This window comes from Eulemur rufifrons, chromosome 29, assembly GCF_041146395.1.
Source record: "Eulemur rufifrons isolate Redbay chromosome 29, OSU_ERuf_1, whole genome shotgun sequence".
In the NCBI taxonomy this organism is placed as follows: domain Eukaryota; kingdom Metazoa; phylum Chordata; class Mammalia; order Primates; family Lemuridae; genus Eulemur; species Eulemur rufifrons.
This window is the reverse complement of record NC_091011.1, coordinates 86,963,645-86,986,116: the sequence shown is the minus strand read 5'-3', so window position 1 is coordinate 86,986,116 and position 22,472 is coordinate 86,963,645. Positions and strand designations below refer to the sequence as shown.

At 34.4% G+C, this 22,472-nt stretch overlaps 1 protein-coding gene across 2 annotated transcripts in view; it reads right to left on the bottom strand.

The window, feature by feature from the left end:
- TRIM24 (tripartite motif containing 24) overlaps positions 1-22,472 on the bottom strand; it is a 99,947-nt gene that overhangs the window by 49,937 nt on the left and 27,538 nt on the right. For both annotated transcript variants that reach the window (XM_069462763.1, XM_069462765.1), the window contains exons 2-4: positions 8,379-8,497; positions 6,302-6,449; positions 2,654-2,786 (exon numbers count right to left, since the gene is read on the bottom strand). In XM_069462763.1, the coding sequence (XP_069318864.1) occupies positions 2,654-2,786; positions 6,302-6,449; positions 8,379-8,497 (400 nt within the window). The remainder of the gene's footprint in view (positions 1-2,653; positions 2,787-6,301; positions 6,450-8,378; positions 8,498-22,472) is intronic.

Sequence of the window (22,472 nt, the reverse complement as noted above, 5' to 3'; positions counted from 1 at the left end):
TTAAGCAATCCTCCCACCTCAGAATCCCACATAGCTTGGGAATACAGGTGTGCACGACGGTGCCCAGCTTCAATTACTGAGTAAAGTATGGTAAAAGTTCCTACTGTGACTGTGGATTTGTCTGTTAGTTTGAAGTTCTGTCATTTTTTTTTAATGTAAGTTTGTTCTCCATATAAATTTGGAACTCATCTTTTAGATGAAGAGAGCCTTTCATCCTTACAAAGTTTCCCTCTTTATCTCAATTAATGTATTTTGCCTACTACTACCATGAGCTTTCCTTTCGTTAGTATTTGCATAGCACATCTTTTCCCATTAACCTTTTTATATACTTAGGTTTTAGATGTTTCTCATACAAAGCAAACACAGCAGATTCCTCTATCTTGTTTCTTATCTATTGTTTCTTATCTAGTCTGAAACCTGCCTTGTAATTTGGAACATTTTGCCTATTTACATTTAGCATAATTTTAATGTATTTGTAGATCTACCAATTTACAAAGATGTTATTATATCCCATCTGTTCTTTATTCCTTTTATTCATTTTTTGGCCTCTGTTTATACTGATTAATTATTCCATCTCCCCCATCCCCCATTATCTTAGTAATTATAGACACTTTCACTGTTCTTTTAGTGACTACTCTTAGACATTACAAAATGTAGATTTTAACTTGTCATCATCTAACATTAACATCTAACATCATCTACATTAGTTTGTACTATTTACCCTCTTCCTAGACTATACATGGGCCTTAGAACACAAACTCCACATCCTCCTAACATGTCTGCTATATGATATACATACACACACCACGTCAACTAGGTATTATTATTATTTTTTAAGTCAACATTCTTTTTATATATACTCATACCTATTATTTTAACTGCTCTTTATTCCACTGTGCATCTCCTATCATTTTTCTTCTACCTAAAATGTAAGGGTTTACCAGGGATGCACTCTCCCAGTTTGTTTTGTACAAAAATGGGCTAAATAAATGTCTTTTGTCGGTATTTGAAAGTTCTCAGTCATTATATTCTGTCCTCAAACATTGGTTCCTTCCCATTCTCTCCCTTTTCTGTCCTTCTTGGACTGCAATTATATCCCTGTTAGATCTTTTCTATTCCTCTTGCCTATCTTGTCTACTTTCCATCCTCCTTTTATTTACCATGCTTCTTTCTGGATATTTTCTTAATTATCTTCTAGTTCATTAATTTTCATTTCCTGCTATGCCAAATCTGATGTTAAACCCTTCTACTAATTTCAGTTATTGTAATTTTCAGTTCTATACTTTCCATTTCATTCTTTTTTATAGTTTTCAATTCCCCACCTGAATTTTCCATTTTGTCTTTTATCACCTTGAATGTAAGATGTAGCCCTATGGGTCTTTTTATATTGTTTGTTGTATCCGTTAGGTTTTGTGCACATTGTCTAATGTCCTAGCATACCTACTTATTTCTAATTGTGTGTTGGATACTGTTTTGCAAAATTCATCATTAAGTAAATTGGAGGCCTAGCATGTTTTCTTTCTCCAGGTAGGATTTACATTTTACCAAGTACCTTGGGGGACCAGCAATATGATTACACTTTAATCCAAATGTAGGTGCTGACCTTTAGTCCCTCTGAGGAACTACTTACTAATTCATCTTTACTACAAGAGTGTAGCCTTTTAGGGTCCCAACTCATTTCAAGGAGAAGCCTTCACCCTTGAGACCCCTGAACTCTAATCCTTGTTTTCTCAAACCAGTAATCCTATTAAAAGTACTCCTAAACCTCTAGACAAATGCCTCAAGGGGAGAAAAAAAGGCCCTACTATTTTCTCTGCCCCCACTCCAACCCAATCTTTGTCCAACAATTCCTTACTATGTTTTTAGCTCTGACATTTCATGTAGCTGATTTCTGTATTTTGTCCAGGTTTTCTATTAATAGTTGTCCTCACTGGTATAGTTGGTCTGAATTACCTAGTCTGCTATCACTGGGAGCCTAGATGATTATAAACAATTATATTTGTATCAATCTGAATCTTACTATGTAAATCAGTGGTTGCTAACCCAAATGCCTATGGAGGTCAGATTTAAAAGTAAGTTTTGGTAGGGACTATAATGAACTGGAAAAGGGATGTCTCATTCTAAGGAGCACTAAAGTCAATTTCAGCCAAATGCTGACAGGAAAGTATATAGTCCCAGGGCTACAATGGTTTCCATTTTCTCAAAAAAATTAAAAAAAAAAAAAAAATCTAGATTTTTTAAAAATGCAAAACCTTCTCATTTATAACACTGGCAGCTAATTCCATTCATTTTAAAACAGCGTGTGGGGCAGTGGTTCTCAATTCAAGGTGATTTTGCTCCATAGAACATTTGGAAATATCTGGAGACATTATTTAGTTGTTACATCTGGGCAGAAGTGAGGACATCTAGTTGGCAGAGGTCAAGGATGTGCTAACCACCATACACTGCACAGGACGGTCCCCCCGACAACAAAGAATTGTCTAGCCCAAAATGTCAATAGTGCCAAACTTGAAAGACCCTGGTATAGGGCAGTCATACTGCTAGTGAAACAAAACATATTTGCAGACTGCCATTTGGCTGGGCTTGGCAGCAGTCCTCTAGTCCTCATAAAGCTGTATTACAAATCTGTGTATATAATGAAAGAAGCTGGTACCTATGCTCTTTATGTTCTAACAACTGGCAATCTCGACATGTCAGTTTGTCACATGTCTCACAGTAAAGCTTCAACTGCTCCTTTTTGTGAAAAGGACAAAGCATTGGTCGCAGGCTGGTGACACCAACTGCCTCTGCAGAAACAATGGAGACAAAGATAAGAAAGTTAAGATAACTAAATAGTAAATCATTATCAGATTGCTCACTCAAATTCAAATTCATTGATATAAAAAAAACTACAAACAGCTTTACCTACAATATAACCAACACTGAGCATTACAGATATTAAAATTTATGTATTTTCATCATTTCAGAAGAAAAAATAAATCAGCTTTTTATTTTCCAAGTAGAAATTCAAATTAATTCAGGAGTGTGTGAAAGGTCTATGTGTACAGTTAAAAAGACAGCCCTGATAAGTGAGTATGAATCAACTGGATGTTTTCTATCCCAAATAGGGGAGATTTTTAAAATACAATTCATAAAATCAAGCCAGGTGCAGTGTTAAGCACCTGTCTTCCCAGGTATTCAGGAAGCTCGCTTGAGCCTCAGAGGTCAAGGCCAGGCTGGGCAAGATAGCGAGACCCCATCTCTAAAAGAGAGACAAGAGAAAGAAAACCTAATACAAATGTCTAAAAGGAGTAATGAATGATTTCATCACTTTTTAAAAACTCCTAATAGAGGATGCTATTAACACAGAAATAATTATGTTTTCACTATTATACCTCAGTTATCCATGTGGCTTTTCTCTAAATTTCCTGTGTGGGGATAAAACTGGGAAATGTTTATGTTTTAATATTAAGTTGAGAAAATCAGAATATAAATAAATATAATGGTTAAATAGTAAACACCAATTTATCTAATAATTAAAGGTAAAATCCAAACATTTCAGAAATAATCCCACCTCCAGAGATAACTACTATTAATAACCTGGTGTGTGTTCCTCTGGTTGTTTTTATGCGTATGGAACTACATATGGTATATAATATAATACTAGTTTTATACAATAAACAATGGCACTTCATAAATGTCTTGGGAGATGCTTTTCTCACTTGACTCTTAGAAACCTTTCTGTGATAAATATATGTACCTCAATCTTATTTATTAATTGTAATAGTATTCCATAAAATGGATATACCAGCTGCTAGAAGATATTTAGAAGTTTCTCATTTTTCAATATATGATAATGCTGAAATAAACATGAAATTCATAATCATTTGAATGCTTCCATAAGATAAATTTCTAGTGGTCAAAGGGTGATTTACACAGAAACAAGTAAATGGTCCTCCAAAAAATTATACCAATTTGTACTCCTACTAGTGTAGAGTGGCTTTTACCTTCCTAACAGGGAATATTCTCAATACTTTTAATATTTGCTGACTTGACGGGGTTGGAGGAGGGAGAGAGGGAGAGAGAGAGAGGGATAGAAGGAAAAAGACAGAGAGAGAATGAGAGTGACTCTACTATTTCAAGATGCAATTCTTTAATAACCGAGATCAAAATAACTTTTCATAGTTATCAGCTATTTGTATTTAAGAATTGTCTGCTAATAACTAGTACCGTTTGTCTGTCCAATTCTTTCTTACTGATTTGTACATACTATAGATACATTGTCTGCCAAAGATTTTAGAAATATTTTTCCCAGTCTGAATTAGTTTATGCTACTTGTTCACCAAACATATTTTTTGGCTTTAATTTTTGAGAACTTCCTCTAGAAAGCGTTTGTCCTTTCTAGTTATAAAAATGCTTATTCACCCCCCCCCCCAATATGGTATACTTTAATCGGTTCTTTTTGATTTCAATCTTTGATTTATCTGAAATTTATTTTCATCTAATTATCAACCCGCACAAAAACCTTAAATGCATGCCAGCAAGGAGAATGAGTTAACAGCTCACATTTTCTAACCATAATAGAATAAAACTAATAAAGTTGAAAGTGGAAATGAAACTAGAGCACTAAGAAAATTTTCCTTGTTCTTTTTTAAAAATTCTTGGGTTCATAATAATCATACTGTTCAATAACGTGCTTTTTGCATTTTATATACATCATGGTTTTATTTCCCAAACCATCATTTACAGATCTACCAAAGTAGTAAACAGGCAAACACAAAAATTCATAAATCCCCAACTGCCTGATAACCATAAATGCAGCATATCTAAAAAATAGCAGAAATCAAAGTGGCAAATCATAATTCAAGCTTTAAAACTTATAATTCTAAGAAAGACAAAAATAAAAATAGGAATACTTAATGAAATTAGGAATAGAATTTTAAAACTAAGATAACATAAGAGCAATTGAAGATAAAATTAATGAATTAAAAAATGAGAACAGGTAATTAGATAAATTCAATAGCTGTTATCTATGGATAAAAACAAAACATAACCTACCTGGTCAGTTCAAAAAGAAGAAGGTAAATATGCAAAATTTAGACAGAAAAAGGAAAATAACCAGATAAAGTTGTCAACATATTACAAGAATATTAAAACCATAATACATCAAGACCAAATGTAATTAATTCCAGCAATGTAAAGATGGTTCAATTTGAATATCCTCATAGCTTGCTCCTTTCTCCTTGATGTTTATGTCATCTGGGCTTTATGTGCTTAGGACATCCTAGTTTGTGCCTCCTGTCCAGGGATAATTATTTATAGTCTTCTTTCTGATTTAGACAGAAAAATTATATTATCTTACCCATTTATAGACTCCTTTTATTTATTGAAGAATTTGGAACCTGACTCTCAATCATCCTGCTAGTCCTAAATCTCATCATCATCCTGGATGATTTAGAAGTTCAAATGGATTATAAAACAAGCCAGAGACCTGTGCTTCGTTTTAGCTACTTACTCCACAGCCGCACCTTAGAATTTTCCTTGTCCATAACGGTTCCAATTTTATAATCATAAATTCAAGCCTCCCACTCTAATAACATCTACTTTTTAATTTCCAATTCTTAGTTACTACTTTCACTGTATGGCATTGCCATCTCTAGTCCCTAACCATTTCTTTTACCCTATCAACTGACACTCTCCACTTCCTTCCTTTATCCTGTTAAAATCTGAAAATCCTTCGACATGACATTATACGCATCTCTTACCCTTCTGAATTTCTGTAACACCTGTCCAGCTAAACCTGTACTCTACATATACCCAATTCTTCTCTATACCCACACACACACTGCTGAGACCAGACAGAAGTTTTTATGGACTACACTTCAAATGTAACCTGAATGCTACCAAGCAATCCTTCTGTTTCCATAGGTGCAGCTCTCTTTCAAGTGAAGTTATTTGGCCTCCAACCTAAATCTCTAAATCTGAGTTTGGTACTCTTTTCATGTGCTCCAACGGTACTTATTAAGCCAAACTATGGCTACTTATTTGCTTATAGTCTTCCCTATACTATGAACTCCTAAAGTACAGGAAGTACCTGTCTTCATTACCTTTTCATTCCTAGTACTTAGCAAAGTTCCTGGAATATAGTATAGGCATACAAACACTGGTTGACTCAAACACAAAGCAGTAATATAGACCTTTCTGTATTAAGAAATAGGAGTATATTTAATGTTTATCAAAACAAGTATGTCAAAACAAGTTGGTGTAAGAAGGAAGAAAAGACACAGAGAGAGAGAAAAAGAAATGAAAACTAATTTATTACCTGGAGATACTTCCTCTTTCTGTCTGACAGTGTGGTCTTTTGTGAACTTTACCCTCTGATGAGCTCTGATACATGTCTTGCAGAGCCATTCAACACACTCTACACAAAACCCATTAGCTTCTGCATTGTCCTCACAGCTTGTACACACCTGACAATAAAAGAAACATGTCACATGAATTTTTGAGAAGATGAAAAGCTGGTCACACAACTAGTTATACACAAATGATATACTAAGCATACTGGACTCAATCAGTTATCTTCTAAACAATGTTTGTAAATTTAAACTGGTATTACATGTTAAATTATATCCATAAGAAATGGAAAAACTGTGAATAGGCAAGAATAAAAGTACATGTTCTCCTTAATTCAATATCCTAAATATCCAAGGCATTGTGCTGGGTGCTGTGGATAGAACATCAGGAAAAGCAAACATGGTCCCCTGCCCTTATGATAACTACAGTCTCATAGAAGAAGTACAGGTTCAAATTCTGGTTACCTCACTTATTAGCTGAGTGGTCTTGGGCAGGTTAGAGCACTCATCTTTAAAATGAGGGTAATACTGATAATACAGATTTTACTGAGTAGTGAAGATGAAATGGAAAGCAGAAGCACAACAGTGGAAGAAGTATAACAACATACAACTATAAACTGTGAAGTATCATAAAGGAAATATACACGAGAAGTTATAAGAGCATATGATGAAGAAATGGATCTTATTTTAGTGGGGTTGGAAGGCTGGGGAAAGAGAGAATAGAGATATCCAGTGAAGGCTTTTCCTAAGAAGATCATATTAGCAAGATATGAAAGTTGAGTCAACAATTACCGGATGAAAAGCCTTCTAGACAGAGAGAACAGCATGTTCCAAAAGCCCCAGGCAAGAAGAGCCTGTCCTTTAAATTAGAATCCCTTCAATTTTCATATCCTATTATTGTCATTTCATGCTACCAATACACTATCTTGTTGATTATTTATGTTACTTTCGAGTTTTCTAGATTGAGCATGCACGTGAACTATCAGAGTTCACCTGAAGTACAACTGGTCAGTAATATGACTAACAAAGAGTATCTAGTATAAATACGTCACGGTTGAAGTGAATTGATAGATATAACACACTGGAAGACAGAAACAAAATCATTTGTACTCAGAAGGGAACTTCCAGAGGGGTTAAGTAAAATTGTGGATACTTTTAAAACAATAAAAAGAAGTGTTTTAGTTAGTAGTGGCTCTGCACATTTACAGTGAACCCTAAGTTCCTGTAGTTGCCCCAAGAAACAAAAAGCTGAAACTGAAACAAGAAGTACAAAAGTTAGCTATGTGATTACTAAAAAGAGTTCTCATAAACATAGCTAATAATTTTTCCCTAACCAGATTTAGTTTCTTCCCAGATTTTCTGTTCCGAATTAAAGCAGTTATCTAGAGGAAAAATCAATGAATCATGATCCAAAAGTAGACTAATAACCATACTTGCTCATGCTATAGAATTAATCTCAGCATGGCTAACCCCTGCTGGAGTACTACACATCTTTCATGATGGATCTGACATCTAGATTTAAGGGGCCGTCAAAATGTTCTACATGTGAGTTATGAAAGAAAGAAAAACACCACTGGATCTCTAAATCCAACACCTTGGACAATGCTACCAGATGAGGCTTTCAAATTAATATCATATTGAAAAGATGACTTTTTTTTTAGTCTGTAGAAACCTTACTGGTCAAAGACATGGTGTTTTTCTTATGTATCATTGTAGAATTTATTATTAAAATAGAAAAAATGAAAAAGCTCGAAACAAAAATCTAGTTAGAAATACATAGTGAAAGTACAAAGAAATAAAATAATATCAAATATAGTCTAATGGTTTTCTCTGGAGGGGACAGGGAATGTGGGATGCAATCATGAGCTTTAGTATTGGCACTGTTTTATTTCTTAACTGAATTTTTCATTATGTGCCTTTTAAAATATCACATAATTTTATAGATTAATGGCCTATGGTTTGGGGCTCCGTTTATTTTAGAGTCCTCCAGCATTTTAGGTTGCCTTATCAAGAAGAGGCAAAAGATTTGAGATTTAATACACTTACCTGATTAGACTTTTCTACTGTACTGCTGGGAACCTCAGTAGTGTCCTTCACAAAAAAATTATCTATGATGTGTCTCTCTGCACATTCTTGGCTGCAAACTGGGCATCGAATGACTCCAACTGGGAAAGACAAAATTGCATTCTAAGTTTTAATACAAATATAATGTGAACTAAACCAACACATCTTATCCAAGCTGTAACTGGGTTCTTTCACAATATCTACAGTCTTTTTTAAAATTCATACCTGCTGTTACATGACAAAAAGCATATGTGAACTTTATTTATATATACTCACACAAAATATATTAAATGATGCACAAATCCTCATATTTCTAAATGAGATCCCCCATGCCCCCACCACTAAATATCCCCCCATGGGCTGTTTTTACTGTTTAGCAACTTCTCTAAGCAGTGGTTTTCAAACAGGGATGTACAGAACCACATAAGAGATTCTTAAAAGAACAAGAAGCTCTGGTTTTCTAGATCTATAGACTCAGTATTTCTACAAGTAGAGGACAGAAATACTCATTTCATTTAAAATCTCCACAGAAGATTAAGAATCACTGTACTCTGTTTCCCTTTTAACAAAGGTAAATAGTATTTCTTTGAAAAAAAAATCATCTTTTTTTGTGCTTGGTAAAACAATAGAATTATGAATGAATTAAAATTTAATATAAATTTGATGCATAATTCATACCTACAATAAGGTTCCCAGATATATTTTTCAAATTAACTGCATAACAAAGAACACAAAGTAATCTAAAGGCTAATTTCATTTGTATATTCAAACAAATTTTAATTTTAAAAAATTTCCATTTTACAATAGCAACAAAAATTTATTAAGTACTTAGGAATAAATTTTAAAAGGTTGTGTAATGTCACTGTGAAGAAACATGTTAAGCTCTATTTAAAAACACTTAAAAATATTTAAATCATGAAGAAAACATGTTTGTGATGGTAAAGATGCCAATGCTCCCCAAACATATCTATAGACCTAACACAGTTCTAGTAACAGCCCCAATAGGAATTTCAATAGAATTTTGATGAGCTGAGGGGACACACCTACCAAATAGGTTATTAAGTATGACATGTCTGATTTCCTTAAGTACTAAGTTTGACAGTTGGCATCTCTGACATTTCACTTTGACAATTGTTTTATTTTTATTGTGAAGGTACATCTTCAGTCTTCCCAACGCATGTTTTGGCTTATGATTGATTATCTTTCAAAACTTTTTAGAACAATTTTGTGAAACCATGGATAAGTCAAAAATTTGAGTTATTTTTGAATATGAGTTCCAACATGGAACTAACGCAGCATAGACAGCTCAAAATATCAACTAAGTGTTTGGGAAGTATGTGGCCAATGAATGCATAGTATGTCGATGGTTTGAGAAATTCCATTCTGGTGATTTTAATCTTGAAAATCAGCCACATGGGTGACTTGAAACCAAAGTGAATAAAGATGAGCTAAAAGCTGTAGTGGAAGCAAATCCATCTCAACCTATGCAGCAAGGCTTGACATTATGATTCCAACAATATTGGACCATTTGAAACAAATTGGCAAGGTAAAGAAGCTGGATAGATGGGTTCTGCATGAATTAAATGAGCATCAAAAGAGAAATTGCCTCAAAGTCTTTTTTTTGCTGTCACAACACTGTTTTGTTACATGTGATAAACACAGATTCTTTTTGACAATCAAAAGTGTTCAGCACAATGGTTGGATAGAGATCAAGTGCCAAAACACAGTCTAAAACTGAATATTCACCAAAAAATGTTAACGATGTCTGTCTGGTGGTCCAGTCCTGGTATTCTGCACTACAGCTTCAGGAAACCTGGTCAATTCATTACAGCAGATGTCTACTGCAACCAATTGGACAAAATGATGAGGATGTTTGCGATTAAGCAGCTGAGATTGGCCAACAGTGACAGGTCGATCCTCTTGCAAGGCAATACTCAACCACGTGTTGCACAAAGCTGCTCAAACTATAGAGTCTGGACTTGGAAACTCTCTGTCAACTACCATGTTCACCAGATCTTGCAACAACTGACTACACCTTCTTTCAGGCTTTGGACCACTTCTTGCAGGGAAAAATATTCAATTCTCAACAAGCTATGGAAAACACCTTTTGTGATTTCATCACCAGTGGCTCTCCAGGCTTCTTTGCTGCGGGCATACACAAGCTACCATTACAATGGCAAAACTGTGTGGATAGTTTAGGTACATACTTTGATTAATTGTACTGCTTTTTGTTTGAAATATAATAAACTACATTTTTATTAGAAATCAGACATTTCATATTTAATGACCTATTAATAAGACTTACTATAAAGCTATGTAGTAATTAAAATGGTCTGATATTTATGTAAGGGTAAATAAAAATAGAAGACACATACCAGAAACAGGCTTACATATATGTACACTTTATATGTGGCACTAGAAACCAGTGGAAAAAAGGATGAACTTTTCATGTTGCTGAAATTACTATTGGGAAGTGGGGGATGAAATGAGATCACAACTTTACCTGATCCACAAAATAATTATTTTGAATGAATTAAGAATCATAAAACTTTCACAATAAAATATAGGAGAATATCTTCATGACCTTGGAGCCCTAATAAATTTCTTAAACAAAAAACAAGAGCTCTATAAGGGAAAGATTAATATATTCAACTTTGTTACAGAACTACAGCTAGTCAAAAGACTACCACAAATAAATTGAGAAGACAAGCCCCAAACTGGAAGATATGGCTAAAACAAAATATTGGCAAAGAATATTTAAAATCTATAAAGATGTCACAATGCATTTCACAGAAAAGAAAGATGGAGTATACATAATTTTCATTATACTTCTGATGGGAGCCTAAACTTCCATCCTCACCCACCAATAAGGAGGAGGCCCTCCCCATCCAGATGTCAATGAAGGCAGAGTAGGGAACATAGACTTCAACTCCCATCTTGCAGTAGGTAGGAAGTTTTAAGGGCAGAAGTAAATGAAATTGAAAACTTAAAATAGAGAAAAGTCAATGAAACAAAAAGCTGATTATTTGAAAAGGTCAATAAAAATCAACAAACCTCCAGCAAGATTCACAAAGAAAAAGATACAACTTGCCAACAAAAGGGGATAGATTATCACTACAGACCAAACAGACATTAAAAGGATACTGGGGTAAAACTAAAAACATGTACAAACATAAATGTGACAGCTTTGGTAAAATGGACCAATTCCTTGAAAAGCATACAATACCGTGACTCACCCAGCATTAAACAGATAATTTGAATAGCCCTGTAAATATACAGCAATTGACAGGTTCTAAGTAACATGAAATAGCTGTAAACCTAACAAAACATGCATAAGACTTGTATGCCGAAAATTATAAAATGCTGATGAAATCAGAGATCTAAATAACTGAAGAGATAGTGTTCATGGGCTGGGATAATCAATATAGTAAAGACATCAATTCCCCTTAATGTGATCTATAGGTTTAAAACAACTCCTAATATAATCCCAGCAACACTTTTTTGTAGATAGACAGGATTGTTTTAATATTTATATAGGAATACAAATACACTATAATAGCTAAATCAATATTGTAAAAGAAGAAAAAAGTGAAGGAATCACTACTTAATTTCAAGACTTACTATATAGCTGTAGTGTGTTATAGCTAAGTGTGTTAGTGACAAAGGGATAGAAACAAAGTTGAATAAAACAGAATAGAGGCCTGCAAAAAAAAAAAAAAAAAAAACAGAATAGAGAACCTAAAATAGACCATACAGGTAGGGCCAACTGATTTTTGACAGATGGAAAAAGATCTTTACAGTGACAAATATAAAATGCAGATGAGAGAAATTAAAGATGACTTAAATTCTCGGAGAGATATACTGTTCATGGACTAGAAGACTCAACATTCATAACCCTGTCAATTGTCCACAAATTGACCTATATGTTAGTGCATTCCTATCAAAATCTCAGCAAGATTTTTTTTTATAGATACAGGCAAGATTATTCAAAGATTTTATATGAAAAGGCAAAGGGATTAGAACAGCTAAATCATTTTTGAAAAGGAATGAAATGAGAAGAATGACTATACCCAATTTTAAGACTGATATTAATATATAGATACAGTAATTGAGACAGCAGTACTGGCAAGGACAGTCACATAGATGAATGAAAATAATAAAACCCAGAAATATACCCACACCAGTGAGATTGATTTTTGACAAAGATGTGAAAGCGATTCAATTGAAGAAAAAAAGCATTTTTAAGCAATAATGCTAGAACAACTAGGTACCCACAGGCAAAAAATTGAACTTTAACCTAAATTTCACAGTTTACATAAAAATTAACTCAAAGTAGATCAGGAGAGTAAAGTGCAAAGCATAAAACTATTTAGAAGAAAATATAAAACATCTTAAGGACTTAAGACTTGGTGAAGAGTCCTTAGACGTTATACCAAAAACACAATTCCGTAAAAGAAAAACCTTGGCTGGGCGTGATGGCTCATGCCTGTAATCCCAGCACTTTGGTAGGCCAAGGCTGGAGGATCACTTGAGGTCGGTCATGAGTTCAAGACTAGCCTGAGCAACATAATGAGACTCTGTCTCTACAAAACATTTTTAAAAATTAGCGGAGCATACTGGTGCATGCCTGTAACCCTAGCTACTCAAGAGGCTAAGCCAGGAGGATCACTTGAGTTGGAGGTTGCAGTGAGATGTGATCAGGCCACTGCATTCCATTCTAACCTGAGCAACAGAGCAAGACTCTGTGTCGTCCTCCTCCCCCCTCAAAAAATGCTTCCATTGAAGATCACATTAAACATTCCAAGTTTTCTTAAAGAAATTTTAATGAATTTGACTCCATGAAAATTTTAAAAACGTTATGCTCTGCAAAAAGACCCTGTGAAGAGGATGAAAAGACAAATGCACACTGGGAGAAAATATTTGTAAACCAAATATCTGACAACAGATTCATATCTAAAAAGAACTCTCAGAATGTCACAATAAAAAATAATTAGAAAACGGGCAAAAGACATGAAGAGACATTTCACTGATGAAGATATACACATGGCAAATAAGCACATGAAAAGATGTTCTGTGTCACTAACCATTAGATCAATGCAAATTAAGACCATGATCAGATATATAAACTACATAGCTATTAGAACAGCTAAAATAAAAAGTTGTGACAATATCAAACGCTGTCAAAAATGTAGAGAAATTGATTTTCTCATATATTCAACAGTGGGAATATAAAATGGTACAGCGACTCTGAGACACAATTTGCCAGTTTCTTTAAACACTAAATATACATTTATCATATAACTCAGCAATCTCACATCTAGGCAACCCGGAGAAATAAACTTAAGTCCACACAAAAACCTGAACACAAACATCTGTGACAGCTGTATTCATAAGAGCAAAGAACAGGAAACAACCCAAATCTCCTTAAATAAATTAGTGGTTAAATAAACTTGGTATATTCATATCATAGAATACTACTTACTAGCAATAAAAAGGAACTATTTTATACAACAAATTGGGTGCATCTTAAGGGCATCATTCTGATTGGGAAAAAACCAATTTCAAAGGTCACTTATGAATGATTTTATTTATATAATATTCTCAAAATGACCAGATTACAGAGATAGAGAACAGATCAGTGATTTCCCTAAAAGTAAGAAAGGGGACAAGGAGAAGGGAAAGGATGGTTGTGACCGAGGGAGAGCTTTTTGTGGTAACAGAATAGTTCTGTACCTTAACTGTGATGGTGGTTACAGAAATCTATACATGTGATGAAGTGGCATAGAATTATACACACTAAAGTACCAATGTCAACTTCCTGGTTTTGATATTGTACTATAGGTGTGTAAGATGTAATCAATGGCAAAACTGGATACATGGGATCTCTCTGCAACTTTTCATGAACGTATAATTCTTTCAAAATAAAAGTTTAAGTGTTTCATATTCATTAAACAACTTTGAGGCAGGCTTGCTATAAGGAATATACGAGTAAATGTACATAAAGGGTCTAACCAAAGCTGGTATCTGATAAACCTATGCAATAAGCCCTGTAACCTCCAATTAAAATCAGATGACAACAGTGGACTCTTTGTGAATCAAGTAGACGAAGACCAGCATGACCTCTTTTACCTGATTTCCTCGAAGTATGATCTACTAAGGTTACAAATAAATTCTGAGTCATAGACATACTTCTACCTAACAAAGAACAATTGAGACTAAATGTTAGTGAATCCCAAATTTACATCTCTACCAGAACTTCATTCCCAAGCCCCCTTTTAGTACAAGAAAACCCAGGTATCATATTTGATACAATAAATACAGTCATGAGCCACATTACCTTTCAGTCAACAATGGGCCACACAGACAATGGTGATACCATAAGATAAAATTGGAACTGAAAAAATCCTATCACCTAGTAACATTTTAGCTGTGGTAACATCATAGGGTAACACATAACTCATGTGTTTGTGGTGATGCTGGTGTAAACAAACCTACAGTAATATCCCAGGCTACCATATTCACTCACCACTCATTCACTGACTCACCTAGAGCAACTTCTGGTCCTGTAAGCTCTATTCATAAGTGTCCAAAACAGGTGTAACATGTTTTACTTTTATGCCATATTTTTCTAGGTTTAGCTATGTTTAGAAACACAAATATTATCGTGTTACAATTGCCTACAGTATATTTTTATTTTATTTAAAACATTCATTCTGGAATACCTATAATATTTAGTACAGTAACATGCTATACAGTTTTGTTGCCTAGGAGCAATGGGTTAAACCATATAGCCTAGGCATGGAGTGGGCCATACCATCTAGGTTTGTGTAAGTACACCTTATGATGTTCACACAATGATGAAATTGTCTAACAAGGTATTTCTCAGAACATATCCCTGTCATTAAAGGGATGTATAACTGTAGCTCAATGTTAGGTAAGGTAAGTGATTCTTTTGACATACCATCCTGGGAAGAGTGGGAATACTGTTGGAAATATAATTCAACTCTCCTCTTGAAAAGGGAAGATTTAAAATCAGAAAGGCATGCAGAGAATCAACTTTAAAGAGAAATAGTAAAGCAAATGGACCAGTACCAGATGCTATAAATTGCTTCTTTTTGCCAATGCCAACAGGTATGAATACAGAGTATGTTCGGGAAACAAGCTAAACAAGGAAACCATCTGTTTCTTAATTTAGAATACTTCCAGTATCATATTTTTTACATTTTTTAAAGAGTTATTGAGGTTAATGTTCTTTACCCATCTAGTTTCTATGTTTACTAAAATCATGAAACATGGTTAGATAATCATAAGGTGAAAACACATGACTGATTCAGAAAATTAATGATAGATCACAAATTATACACTTACAAAAGTAACTGGAATTACTAGGATCTGTTTTTATCTTTTTTTCTACAAATTAAACGTTTCAAGCTTTTGGGTTTTGAGATGTGGATATAATTTGCTATCTTCTTTTTGTGAAGTTTTGGTTTCTAAATCTAAGCATAAAGAAGGGCTCATGCTCTGACATTATGTGCTAAAAATGGCTGGCATCTCTTTGCCCACTTCCATGAAAGAGGTGTGGATTTAAAGTCTCTTTTTACACACTGTAGATCACAAACACAAGAGAGCTGAATGATAGAACCACGAGATGCAACACCACCAGTCAGGAAACTATATTCCTACATCCCTGAAAGAGAGGATCTGTATAATGCAAAATAGTGCTCTGTCCATGGTCCTGTCAATATCACAATGGCTCACTATTCAAACATACATACATATAAAACAAAAACACCCAACTAAACGCTGTCTATAAAAAAACCTACTTTAAATATAGACAGGTTAAAGAAAAAAACCTGGAATTAACAGACTCACATTCAAACCATACACATATGGCAGGACAGTTCTCCAGGCAGCCTTGTACCAAGCCAGTTCTCCCCACTTTGAGTAACTGTAGAATGTGCTGGGAATGCAAAATCCCAAGATAGGAGGAGCTGGCTAGAACAAGAGACTGAGCAAGGACTACTCTGAGGGGCCTGCTGAGCCCCCCAAACATGGAAATAAAGGAAAATCTTGAGTTCCTTCGGAAGTTCCAGGAACCTGGCCGGCCTTGAAAAGTAAATGGGAAACCAAATGAGAACAATGGCCCTCCGCACAAGCCAGAGTTTGGATTCCCTAGGGAAACTAAAAGATAGCATCCTAACATATGTTGTTTTTCAGAAACCTCCACAAGACGGAAAATGCACATAAAAGAGAATGAAGGAAATGAACTATGTCAGCCATTCTTTGTCCTAAATTTCCCCGAGGGGCCTTAAAATTTCTTTCTGCTAATCCAAGAATCTCTAAATTCACCTGTGGCAATCCCCTCCCACCACACTTCAGGATATCCCACCTTTTCAGGTGGGGCCAATGTATAACTAACTTCCACATATTGATCTGCAATTTTGCCTACCTTTAAAAACCCTGGTGATCCAGGAGTTCGGGTTCTAAGTATAGCTGCTCATTCTCCTTGCATGGCTGCAACTCTCAGCTCCAGTGTTTGGCTTGGCTGCAAGGGACCCCAGTAGACCCCAGTTTGGTTTGATAACAAACAGCCTGGTCTCTCTGTTCCTCTCCTCTCACCTCCCACCAAACAGGATGTCCTTCAGTGCTTTAGCCCAGAGAATCATGTTGCCTCAGGACTTAAAATCCAGGGTGGGCTGCTTTACTGGGTCCCTCAGCTGTGGTGCACAGACAAGAGTCCATCCAGCCTGAATAGCTTTCCAGAGCCTTCGGGGCGCAGTTTGCAATGAATCCTAGGCTTCTACTGTCCCTTGCCTATCTGTGAGTAATAAAAGTGCTTCATGTAACTTGTGTGTATAAGTGTTTTGACTCATTAGACTTGGGCAAGTTGTAAAAGTGCAGCCCAAGATATAGTGAGCTGAAATGGTAACCAGTACACAGTGAACCTCTTTCAACACATGAAACCTGGAGGACTTTATAACACCATCAGACAAAGTAGGTTTCAGGACAAAGACTATGGCCAAAGACAAAAAGTGAAAACACTGCATAACGATAAAGGGGCCAATTCTTCAAAAAGACATAATCCTAAATATTAACTTTCACAGGGTTAACAAGAATTCTGGAAAGAAACAGAGTTACAAGTAAGCATTAATCAGGCTGCACTTTGGCCCATTTCCTGGTAACATGGCACTAGATATTGAATGTTTGCGTTCCCATTGTTCCTATAGATAGGATTTCTGAAATAAGAATCATTAGGCTTTTAGGAATTTGCATCCCAACTGTTCTTATAGACAGGATCTCTGACTTTAAAGACAGCTTTGGTTTAAGAATTGCTTAAGATGATTTTCAGATCCAAAATTCCAGTGGAACAGCTGGAAGACCACCAGGGTGAGAATACAGTTTCTTCATCTCCCTGTCTCATGACTTCACCCTACACTCTTCAACCAATCAATAATCTCCACACTTCAATCTTTGGGGGCCCCTTCCAAAACCCTCAAAATCCCTAGCCCCAAACTCCTCTAGAATACAAATTTGAGGTTTCCTCCTGTTTCCTCCTTTGGAGGCCCTACAATTAATAAACCTCTTTCTCTGCTGCAACCCAGTGTCTTGGCATATTGACTTGCTGTGCACATGAGACAACAAACCTATTACAGTTACAGCACATGTACCTAACAGAGCTTCAGAACATATCATGTAGAAAGTGATACAGCTAAAAAGAAAAATAGACAAATTCACATTATTGTTGGAGATTTCAACACTCCTCTCTTGGTAATCAATAGTGCAATAGACAGAAAATCAGTAAGGATATAGAAGACTTTAACAAAAGAATCAAATAACTTGATCCAATTGACATTTAAAGAACATCCAATGTCAGCAGAATGCACATTCTTTAAGTGTAAATGGGTTATTCACCAAGATATAATATACAGGGCAATAAAACATGTTTAAATAAATTTAAAAGAATTAAAAACACACAGAATCCATTCCATGACCATAATGAGATTAATTTAGAAATCAGTGACAGATCTGGAAAATTCCAAATATTTAGAAATTAAACAACTTACTTCCAAATAACGCATGTGTTAAAGAACGGTTTTTAAACTAATGATCTAAACTTCTATCTTAAGAAGCTAGAAAAAGAGCAAATTAACCTCAAAGAAAGAAATAATAAGTTGACATAAATAAAAATGGAAACATAGAAAAAAACAATGAAACCAAAGCTGGTTCTTAACAAAATTAATAAAATCAATAAACCTCTAGCAAGACTAATCAAGAGAAAAAGTGATAAAATTACCAAAATCAGGAATAAAAACAGAGGCCATTCCTATAGATTCTATGGACCTTAAAAAGGTAGTAAGAGAACATTATAAACAACTTGATTAAATGGATACTTAAAAGACACAATTACCAAAATCTTCTCAAGAAAAAATAGAAAACCTGAACAGCCCTGTTACGCTTTAAGAATTCACCCTTCCCAAACTTCCATCCAAACCTCCTAATAAAACCCACCACTGTCCCCTTCTAGATAAAGAAATAGAATGCAAGAGGGGAACTTACTTTCCTCATCCCTCCTGGTTGTTGAAAAGAATTTATTACAGCAGCTGTTCTGACCCAGTTGCTCACTCTCCCCAGAAGTGGGTTTCTATAAAACCCAAGGCTCTTCCCTTTTCTCTTGTGGACACCTTTTTCAGCCTCCACCCATCTGCACCCAGATGCTCAAAATAAACAACATTTTGCTATACATGAGGTTTTGTGTGTGTGTGTCTCTCTCTCTGCTCCGGACCTAACAAGCACATTGAAGAAATTGAATTTGTAATTAAAAACCTTCCCACAAAGTCTAGACCCAAAGGGCTCCACTGGTGAATTCTATAAAACATTAAAAGATAATACCATCCCTAAACAAACTCTAAATAGAGAAGGAAGGAACAATTCCCACCTTATTTTATGAGGCCAGTATTACCCTGATACTAAAACCAAAGTCATTACAAGTAAAAAAAAAAAAAAAAAAAATCATCATATACCAATGTTCCTCATGAACAAAGATTAACAAAAATCATTAACACAATACAAATACAGAAATACATAAAAATACATTACGATCATTAAGTAGGGTTTAATTCCAGAAATACAAGGTTGATCATTCAAATCAATTAAAGTAATTCATTTTATTAAAGTAAAGGAGAAAAGCATATGACCATCTCAACACATCCAGGGAAAAAAATCTGAAAAATTCAACACCTATCCATGACAAACTTTTAGCAATCTAGGGACAGACGAAAACTTCCTCAAATTGATAAAGGCCATCTCTGAAAAGCCTACAGCTAATATATTATTTAATGATGAAATACAGAATGTTTTCTGCTATGGCTGGGAAGAAGGTAAGAATGTCTACCTTCCACCACTTCTATTCAAAACTATTTTAGTGAGTGAAAAATTCAAGAAATAAAATATAAACAGATTGGGAAAAAAGTAATAAAATTCTTTATATTCACAGGTGACATGATTGTATATGTAAAAAATCCTAATGCATCCACCAAAAAAAGCTACATAAGGTAGGGATAATTTTAACAAAATATGTGCAAGACCTGAATAGTAAAAACCACAAAATAAAAATTAAAGAACTAAATAAATGAGACATTAAAATTGCTCTTGGATTAGAAGACTCAATATGGTTGGGATGTTCTTTCTCCCCAAACTGATCTAAAGATTCAATGCACTCCCAATTAAAATCCCAGCAGACTTTTTGTAGAAACTGACAAACTGATTCTAAAATTTATATGAAAATGCAAAAGACAGAAAATAGGAATTAAAAAAAATTTGGAGAACTTAGGGTACTTGATTTCAACACTTACTATAGAGCTATAGCAATCAAACAGGGTAGTATTCATTTAAGGACAGAAATATTAATGCAAACAATGGAACAGAATAGAGTCCATAAATATATACATATATATATATATATATATATATATATATATATAGAATATATAACAAGTATTTCATCAGTCTCAAAAAGGTGGACTGAGAGAAAATAAAATGGGCCAAGAATTTTTTTTATAAGTAATAAACCTTACAAGTTTTCTAGAATGAATGAATCCCAAGTAGAATAAAAAGAAACTAACCACTGAATATTCCACACTAAAACTGCAGAAACCAAAAAGTCTTAAAAGCAAAGAAAAAGGATGGATTATCGTGAAAAGACAAAAGACTGTTAGCCCACTTCTCATCAGCCATAACGTAAGTCAGAAGACAAAAGAAAGATGTCTTCCAAGTGAAAAAAGACAAATAATTGCCTAGCCAGAATCTATCCGTAAGCCCAGTAGAAACATTGTTAAAGGCTGAATAGATGCATTAGTTGAAAGACTGTCATACTCGATAAAAAATAAAAATTAAATTTTTTAAAATTCAACAATATGCTGTTATGTTGGTTACCAATTTGATACATTTTTAGGTTCACTAGTTCATTTACTTTTAGTTTTAGAGTTTGTTATTTGATATAAACTTATTTTTTGAACATGTGAAACATTAACATGTTTCAAAAGTCCTAAACTATATTACAAAGTATCCTTATCACTCAATTCCATTTGCCCTACTCTACTTTACTATAAGTAAACATTTTTAATCAAACCATGTTTCCAATTTATCCTTCTAGTATTTGTTTCTTTTTCTTTTCCCAGAAGTTCTTTTTACAAAAATATTATTTTCTTACCAAAAAAAGTAACTAACTACTATGTACACTGTACTGCTGCTTGCTTTTGTTCACTTAACAATATATCCTGGTGGTCACTCCGCATTCTTTTTTCCCCCACATTGTGTGGATATAGCCTGGTTATGCAACCAATCCTCTCTGATGCTTCATTTCCCATCTTTTGCTATTACAAATGATGACACAATGAATAACTGTCTACACGTCACTTTTTACTCATGGCATATGTACCCTTAAAATAGATTCCAAGAAGTGGGTTTGTGGGTCAAAGGATAAAAGAATCTGCAATTTTGTTAGAAGCTGCCAAATGTACCCTCACTGAAAATGTTTAATAATATACAGTTTCTCAAAGTCTCAAATAGAGTATGTTAACAAACATTTGGATTTTTGCCTGATAGGTGAAAAATAGTTATCTTGGTATAGTTTTAATTGGTATGCTCCTTATTATAAGGTTTAACATCCTTTCATGAAGGCCATTCACATCTGTATTTAGTGTAGTGTCAGTTACCTTTTTTTTTTTTTAGTAAAAACTGTAAAGAAATTTTAAACTACATTCTGTAGAATTTATTGTTATGAATAATACTGGTAGTATTACGAAGGTAATACATTTTTTCAAGATTAAGCAAACACATAACTATTAATCTGATTAGGATGAAGATTATCAGTGTAATAATTGTGACAAAGGAGCCAAGTAAAAATCTTAAAGTATAAAACCGACTTGGAAATATCAATATACACAACTGAACTTTAAAAAATACATTTCCTAATTCTGCCCAATCTCAAAAGGCCTAGAAGCAATCACATTCTGGAGCATCCTGCTTGTTTGGTTTCTATTTTAAATACAGTACCATTCCCCTACTACCAGGATGAAATAGTTGATTCCTAGTCTGCGGCAGACTTGTGGTACACGGTGAGACAGATATTTCATTGTGCCAGAAGGCAATGAACATTCAAAGAGTAATAGGTTAGCATCAAATTAAGACAACTTGAAGATCAAAACGAATAAAGACTAAGATACATTTAGTATTTAAATCTATGAGTTCATATGATACTTAAAAAAACAAATTTTTTGCCTCCAGTGGCCGGGAATATGATCCTAACTCTGTATCTCTGAAAATTAATAATGAAAAAGAAAGAATTACACAATTATCCTGAAACAACATGAAGAACTAGGCAGCCTGGTTAGTGAGGAAGAGCTCTACCATACAGAAAAATGTAGCCAATGGAATTAGAGAAATCACCATTTTACAGCCCTTGTGAAGAAACTGATTCATTGATTTAGCATCAATGATGTTAAAGAACCATAAGGAAAGGTTGATGGGCAACTGAAGTCATAGGTTCCCCACCATACCTGGCCCATGTGGGGAAAT